The 8,261-nt window shown below is 51.6% G+C and overlaps 1 protein-coding gene across 1 annotated transcript in view; it reads right to left on the reverse strand.

The window, feature by feature from the left end:
- Positions 1-8,261, reverse strand: part of Sfxn5 (sideroflexin 5) — a 116,896-nt gene that overhangs the window by 46,701 nt on the left and 61,934 nt on the right. The window contains exons 7-9 of the mRNA XM_005369836.2: positions 7,437-7,490; positions 6,447-6,503; positions 5,260-5,325 (exon numbers count right to left, since the gene is read on the reverse strand). Of these exons, the coding sequence (XP_005369893.1) occupies positions 5,260-5,325; positions 6,447-6,503; positions 7,437-7,490 (177 nt within the window). The remainder of the gene's footprint in view (positions 1-5,259; positions 5,326-6,446; positions 6,504-7,436; positions 7,491-8,261) is intronic.

Genomic DNA, 8,261 nt, shown 5'->3' on the forward strand with positions numbered 1-8,261 from the left:
GCCTTGCAGCCACTGCCTCTGCCTTGCAGCCACTGCATCTGCCTTGCAGCCACTATATATGCCCTTGCAGCCACTGCATCTGCCTTGCAGCCACTATATATGCCCTTGCAGCCACTGCGTTTGCCTTTGCAGTCACTGCATCTGCCTTTGCAGACACTGAGCTGGCCCAGGTCTGTGGCAAGCTGCTCATTTCATACTCAGCTTGGGGAGGAGACCCTGAAGGTCACTAAAGCTTCAGAAACAAAGTGCATCCAACTGAACCCTGGGTGTGAAAAGGACGTAGCTAGGTGGTGAGGGAGGAGAGCAAACGGAGGAGGGAGCAGGGCTCTGCAAACTCTTCTGCACCTGCCAGTGAAGTCTAAGTGGTCCTGAAGAACAATGAGGAGGAGGCATACTGACAGGAGGGATGCATGAAATCAGACCTTAGACCTCTCTGAGGAGACTGGGCAATCATATGCCCAAATGGTCCTGGGTTTGTGTGGGTCCCGGAAGGCAAGAAGTGGGTCAGGAAATCACTGAAGTACCAGAAATACCCACCAGAGGGCACAGCTTTGTAAACTTAACCTGGCTACCAAGTGGACTGACTGGTGACCCTTCATGAAGGTCAAATGTCTTCCAGCCTCAGCCAGCCAGTTGCTTGGCAAGGAGCTCAGGGTCAAAGCAGCAAAGGAGAATGGAATAGTCAGTCAACAGTAGTAGTTCCCATCCGTCAGCTGTAGCTGCAGTGGAGGGGCTTATCTGCTAGGGACAGTGCTCACGCCTAATGCCTGAACTGTGTTCGACAGGAACCAGTGTGCTGGCTGTGAGGAACCAACTATATCAGACCCTTGTCCTCCCAAGAATAGATGCAGGGCTGCTTCTCCTGTTGGACTTGCCACTGCCAGCACCACCATCTGCAGGCTTCTGGAACAGTTCACGGCTGCTGGGTCTATGCCATGGGCCCTCCAACCCAGAAGTCACTTGAAGGAAAAGTAGCATGACAATAGACTGGACCAGGATTCATGGGTATGTCCCAACTACCCTGGGAACTCTGAGGAGAACAGAAAGGCCCGGCTATGCCCTTGCAAACAGCCAGACCTTGTCTTTCAAGAGGCAGGGTGTGGCCTCGATCATACCATTGACTTAATGTTGGGCAGAAGATAGAGGTCTATAAACCAGGCAAGAAGGTTGGTGGTAGAACTACAGAACCACCTCTACTCTCTACTGCTCTTAGGACGCCCATGGGGGGACCAGCCTACCGAGGGCCCCAGTGGGAACAGGACAAAAGGTCCTTTGTGTTAACAGAAGAGGATGAGAGTAGTCCTGGGGTGGGGTGCAGAGGCTCTGTCCTTGACTTCAGTCTGTGCTCAGTTTCGCCCTCTGTAAAATGGGGTTAAACTAGCATAGTGCCAGCACTCTGGAAGCATCAGCCACTGTTACTACCCACATGGCTGTTTACCAACCTGACCAAGGGCATGTGGAGCTGCCAATAAGCAATGAAAACTGAAAGGCTCCCTGGGCCTCTCCCTGCAGACAAACGCTGCATCCAACACAGGAAGGACCACTCGGGGGAAGGAGGTCTGCATTGTTCCTTAAGGAGAGGTCAGTGTAGCTAAGGTTTAGCTGAAGATAAAGAGCCAGGTACAGGACACAGACGTGTCTCTTGTCATTAGGCTCCCATAACCAGCTCCTGACAAATCACAGACGTCAGCACTGAACCTTCCTCCCAGCCAGGAACCAGTGGTCAGTGGGTTGCATTGGCCACCTCTTCCTACTTCTGCCCAAGGACCTGCAACGCCCAGCCTTGGACTCCTCGTAGGCATCCACAGCCCTAGTGAAGAGCACTGTTCTCACTCGATCGTCCCCATCACCATTATTCTCTACAAGGCAGACACACTTCTGACAGCATCCAGAATCCGTTCCCATCTTTCTGAACCTACTGTGCCTTCTCTCGAGGACACCCAGCCCTGCCGTCTGCTGGCTCTCTCCATCTGTCCCCTGTGCCATCCTCGGGACTGAGTTAGGTACTCAGAGTCAGCGCCACCAGGGTTCTGACTGCCCTATGCTCTCCAATCACCCTCCCAGCATCTCGAAAGCCATAACCGCAGCCCTGGCTCCTGCAAAGTCTGGACCTTGCAGATTCTGCAGAAGGAGTCAGGGTCCAACCTGCTCTCTTCCTTCACTGAGAACGCAAGGGCCAGCCCAGAAGCATTCCACACGAACTTCAGAACAAAAACACAAAGACGGGGAGAGGCTTCCTTTGTTAAAAGACGGCAAACTGTTAGGTTTCAAAAATAACTTAAGACGGGGTTTCTTTTTTATTCTAGAGCGAGTGCCCAGACATTGCCAAATCTATTTAGGGGGGCCCAGAGAAGCCTCTCACCCCAACAGTCTGCGGCCCAGCATGAGGTTTCATTTGGGGGAATGTCTGATTGGCCAAGGGGTGCTACCCGCTAAGGTCAAGGGTTCTCCTGAGAGAGAGCCAGGGCTCTGAAGATCTCACAGAGGAGGCTGCGCCTCAGCTCAGCGGCGTCTCCGGGACCTGCTCTCGGCCGTCAGGCTCCATCCAGCCACCTGCTTGTAGGGACTCGTTTTAATTAATGCCAGCCCTGGGCCAACCACCGGGGCCGTGACACCTGTTTGCAGGTCATCTGCTCCTAACAGGCTCGCCCTGGGAGGGGATTTGTCTCTAATTGAAGCCGAAATCAGTTAATGAGCCTGCAGGGCCTGGGGTTCCGGGGAACAAGGGAGAGGAAAATAAAATCAAGGCCCTGTCTTAGGCAGTTTTGTGATTTATACACACAAAAGAACAGAAAGCAAGCTGCCGATTTTCCAAGTCAGGAACTCCCCTCCATCTGCCCGAGTGAGCCCCTCGCTGTGTGAAGCCGTCAGGCAGAGGGACATGCCACTGCTAAGGCTCAGGCTCCTGGAGAGGAGAGGAGGGGCCTCTCAAGACCAGCAATCAATCAGAAGCCTAATTAATAGGTATTTATGGCACAGGGCTCTATGGTTCCCTCTGTGGGGTACAAGACAGACGCCTGTCCCTAGCTAACTTGTAATCCTACTGGGGACAATGAGAGGGCAGCGACAGGGTGGGACTGAGTGCGGGAAGAACAAGAAGTTTCTGGGACTCAGGTCGAAGAAAATCTCCTCTGGGGGCATCTGGAACCAAGCAAAGAGGAGGAGGTCGAGGGTGTCCCACACCGTGCAAGCACAGCCCCGTGTGAAGGACCAAGTCCCAAGTAACTCTGCTGCGTTCTGTGGTTTTCCACTAACCAATCTGAGGGTGGTACATGTCTGGGAAGGATAGGGATGGAATAATGGGAACCCCAGCACTGCTAGGAGCCCAAGGGCTGGGATTCAAGAGAGGCCAGAACTTTCTTTCATAAGTAGAATTCCTGAGCCCCAGACCCAAGGGGAAGGTACCAGGGCAATGACCTCTCCTTTGAAGCCCTTCCCTGTGTGGCCCCCACCCTCCTTCCAGATCCTTCTACTTCATCAGAACATCTCTAGGAAGGGGAAAGCTGTTGAAGCAGCTGGGCCAGGGAGGCTCCGAACTTCTCTTGAATGAGGCCTCTCTCCTCAGCAGAGTCAGGAAACCTCAATTTTTCTGACTCCCAAATTAAGTCCCGTGCAGGCTTGCAAGGCAACCAGGCGGATTTGCAGGTTTTCTACAGTGAGCTGTCTACACAGGTCTGGCTGCATATGGCTTCTCACTGGCAGCAAGGCATAGGATTCAGGGAAAGAATGAGATCCCAGGCACAAGAAGGGATGCCCCACTTAACAGCCACTTGGAGATGGCTTGGTCTGTGTGGGAGTGAAATAAAGGAGGCCGCTTGAGGACAGCCCCAAAGCTCTCCTTCAGAAGACAGCAAGAGCAGTGAACGTGTAGGATGAATGGCTTGTCACACAGTGTGTACAGTTATGTTTAGTGACAGAGGAGATGAGGAAAGAAGGATTTATCAAAAGATTAGTATCTTTCTTTGTGTTAATTTGCATTTTCTTTCCTTTTAAAATTTGCTTTTATGCGTGTTTGGCCTGCATGTACATGCACCATGTATATGCAGCACCCACAGAGGCCAGAAGAGGGTGCGAGATTCTCTGGGACTGGAGTTATGGATGGTTGTGAGTCACCACGAGGGTGCTGAGTCAAACCCGGTCCTCTAGAAGAGCAGCTTGTGCCCTTGACTGTTCAGCCATCTTTGCTGTCAAGACAGAGTCCCAGGGAGCCCAAACTGACCTCAGACTCACCATATGCCTGCGGATGACTTTGGGTTTCTGATCCTCCTGCCTCTACCCTGTGAGTGCTGGGTACAGGCATGGGCCACCATGACCTGTTTTATGAGGTGCTGGGGATTGAAACAAAGCTTTGTGCTTGCTAGGCAAGCACTCCAGAGGCAGAGCTGCTCTCCCAGCCCTGATTTGCCTTTCTTTCTTTTTTAACAGGTAATAATTGTTGTGTTACTAGTTCAGAGTTGACAGTTGTGAAGGCGCTTCATCCTCTGGAGTTGGTTACAAGAAGCCACCCCAAGGGGGATCCGGGAAGAGCCATACATACAGGGGTAGGAACAAGGTTGGACAATGTCTCAGAGGCTGTGGCCCACACCGCTCTCTGTGGCCTGCTTGCTGCCCCTGCCTAGGAATCACCAATTCTACTCTCACTCAGTCAGTCTGCAAATTCCTGTAACAATTCCAGCTTTCTTTTTTTCGGGTCTGCAAAGGCTCAGCGTGAGCCTGACTTGAGGAGTTTTATAAACCTTCTGGGGAGGCTGGATGGTGACCCTCCAAGCAAGACCGAAGAGATTACACACAGTTCTGTCCCCTGCATGCCAGTCCTACTGAAGGCCAACAGCCTCCTCTAAGTGAAAGACCAAGAAAAAGACGCACACCCCCTTTACTCATGGAGCCTCCAGCTTCACATGGCTGCTATCCAGGGACCCTTAGCTCAGTTAGGAGAGGAAACTCAGGATCTGGGTCCAAGGAAGTTTAGAAGCAGTGAACTGGGACTATAGACAGCCATAACTGTGCCCCAGAGGCTGCTCTGAGGAAAATATGGAGAGAAACAGCTAAGCTGTTCAAAGAGAGTGCTCAGTGCAGGGAAAGAGAGATGGCCACCCTCCTACCCTGAACTACGCATCTCCATCCTTCCCAATACCCTGCAGTGCCGATTTGTGTTCTTCCTATCAGAGACTCTTCTCTGGAAAAATGGCTGGGCGTTCCCTTGCAGACTCCACTCCCCATGCCCTGGCAGCTCGTGGGAACTGGGTAGGGATTACTCACAGCAATGGAGACAGCACTGATGACAGCTCCCAGGTAACCCTGGATGAACTTGGATGCAGGTGAAGGCTGGAAGACATGCAGAAAGGTAGACACACTGGGTATCCAAAGCTCCTGGCCCATGAGAAGCACTCCCCAGAAAGCCGAAGGGGCCCAGGCCTCCCTCAACAGCCTTCGAAACAGAACATACAAGGCGGGGCAGGTATCGCTGGGCCCCTTTACTCCTGCTTTGTTCTAGAAAGATCTGGGCAGACACTGCTGGCTGAAGGGTGGGAAACAGCAGGGGCCCACACAGGCCCTTTATGCCCAGGCTGTTCAGGGCCCCAGTAGGAAGGTTGTGCTGTGAGCAGGTGTTTAGGCCTGGCACACTTCTACGTGAGATAGCATTGTCTCACCAGCGACAGTCGGGCTGGCTCTCACAGCCCCCTCAGCCCAGCCATCAGGCAGCTTTGCTGTGGGTACTGCTGCCCAGTCATCCCATAGAACAAAAGACCTCAAGTCCCGACTTAAAGAGAATTAAAGGAAAACTGAAGAACCCGTCTTTGCTACAGCTGCAGTTTGGAGACAGGTTTAAGGTTGTGTAGGAGGTAACTGAGGGGAGCCACATAGGCGAACCTGCAGAGGGATGAGGGTTGCAGGGCTAGATGAGATGGTGCCCTTAAAGTCTTCGGCCCCTCAAGCTGCCACTGCAAAAACCAGCTTCTAACTGCTCTTTTTTGCCTCTGTCAGAAAATATTAAGAACAGCCCCTCAGAGGGAACTCAGATTCCTCTGGATCCAAGGATGGCCCAGAAGGAAAGATGGCCTTATCAGACATCAGCTTGTGTCATCGGCAACCTAAGAGCTGGGGACACTGAGCTGGCTTCTAAGTGGGTTCAGAAGCTTAGGTCAGTTCTGTCCTCAGGATGTTGACACTGTCTAGATGCGGTCTCTGAGTGTACGAGCTTCTCCTCCAGAAGCACCCGGAAGCCAGCAGCACTCACCTCCTACAGACCACCCTCATTTTACCCACCTATCGCCCGGCTCTTCCCAGAGGCTCCCTGACCCATTCCATACAAGCTGGATGCTACCTGCCTGTGGAGCTGGCAGCACAGACAAGCACTCAATCATGGTAGCCTGTCACACTGTAGAGAGAATGACCAGGCCACTCCTACCTGAACCGCCATGTATGGAGAAGGTAGCAACACTCACCTTGGTAGCATTGCGGTTTGCATAGTTGACACAGGCGTTATGGCTCTGGTTCAGCCACTGAAGGCAACAGGGAGAGAAGTGAGGGAAGGCACGGTCACCTCTATGGAAGACCCCACCTCCACTCCTGCCAGAAATCATGGAAAATTGTCTCTCTATGTACACAGAGATTGGGGACACTGCAGTGATGTCTAGGTGAGCACAGAAGTTTGGGGTTGGGAGTACAGTCCTCAGGATGCAGATACCATTTGCATTCAAGATCTGAATGTACAAATTGTCCCAGAAGAATCCAGAGGCTAGTGAAAGTCACCTCCTACAGAGCCCCTGTTATTTTTTTTAAATATTTATTTATTATGTATACAATATTCTGTCTGTGTGTATCCCTGGAGGCCAGAAGAGGGCGCCAGACCCCATTACAGATGGTTGTGAGCCACCATATGGTTGCTGGGAATTGAACTCAGGACCTTTGGAAGAGCAGGCAATGCTCTTAACCTCTGAGCCATCTCTCCAACCCCAAAGCCCCTGTTATTTGACCCCTCTTTACCTGCCAGAGGCCCTGTCAGAAGCAACATGAGTTTCTTGGTGGTTAGCATGACGTTGGCATGAGAAAGGGGCTACAGGCCCCTGGTCACTGACCAGTGGTCAAGCAGTCAAGGGGTAGAATGAGTTGCCAGTGACATGCCATTGTGTTCCAGGCGAGGGTACCTGGCCCCTCATCACCTCCATCTGAAGGTTAAAGTGACAAGAAATGGCCGGCATCACACTGAGGTGCAGGGGCCTGTTCAGCAGAAACAAGGTCTTGGTGCTTTAGGGATAGGGGCAGGGGCTAGGAGCATGCGACCCAGCGTTGGGCCTGAATGGAGCAGGGGACAATGGGAAGTTCCAGACCAGCATGTGTGTGAGTGTGTGTGTGTGTGTGTGTATGTGTGTGCTTGCGTGCGCACACGTATGCACATGTGCCTGCCTTCAGAAACCCTCTCCACAGATTCTTACCTGCCAGAAGACAGTAGATGCCAGAGTCTGGTTGGGCAAGAGAAGACCCACCACCTAGGAAAGTGAGAGGGGTAGGTTAGGGAAGGCAACAGAGATGCCCAATGCTTTTCTTTCTTTCTTTCTTTCTTTCTTTCTTTCTTTCTTTCTTTCTTTCTTTCTTTCTTTCTTTCTTTCTTTCTTTCTTTCTTTCTTTCGAGCCAGACAGAGTCTCACTACATCCAGGCTAACCCAGGTTGGCTTTGAAATCATAGCAAACCTCCTGCTGCAGCCTCTTGAATGCTAGGATTACAGGTGTCTACCACCATGCCTGGTTCACCCCGTGAATTTGCAAAGCAAAAGTATATAGCCATGGAATAGAGAGACTTGGAGCTATACGGGCACGGGTGTGGTCTTGTATGCAGGTGAACAGTGATGCCCACGGTGAGACTGCATGTAGGGAAACAACCGGAGTGCAGAATTCCATCACTGTGCAATCCTGATTATAAAAAGAAAAAATATAGCTGTCTACACACACTCACATTCTCACATACATTCACGCACATTCATGCACTCACACTCATACACACACACATTCACTCTCTCAACACACTCACACACTCATACAGTCGTGCACACTCATGCACTCTCACACATTCTCACACTCATACACACATACATACTCACTCTCTCACACACTCTCATAACTCTCTCTCTCACACACACACACACACTCACACTCATACACACACATTCACTCTCTCAACACACTCACACACTCATACACAGTCGTGCACACTCATACACTCTCACAACACTCACACTCTCTCATAACTCTCTCTCTCTCAC

This window comes from Microtus ochrogaster, unplaced genomic scaffold (genome assembly GCF_000317375.1).
Source record: "Microtus ochrogaster isolate Prairie Vole_2 unplaced genomic scaffold, MicOch1.0 UNK62, whole genome shotgun sequence".
Lineage (NCBI taxonomy): Eukaryota > Metazoa > Chordata > Mammalia > Rodentia > Cricetidae > Microtus > Microtus ochrogaster.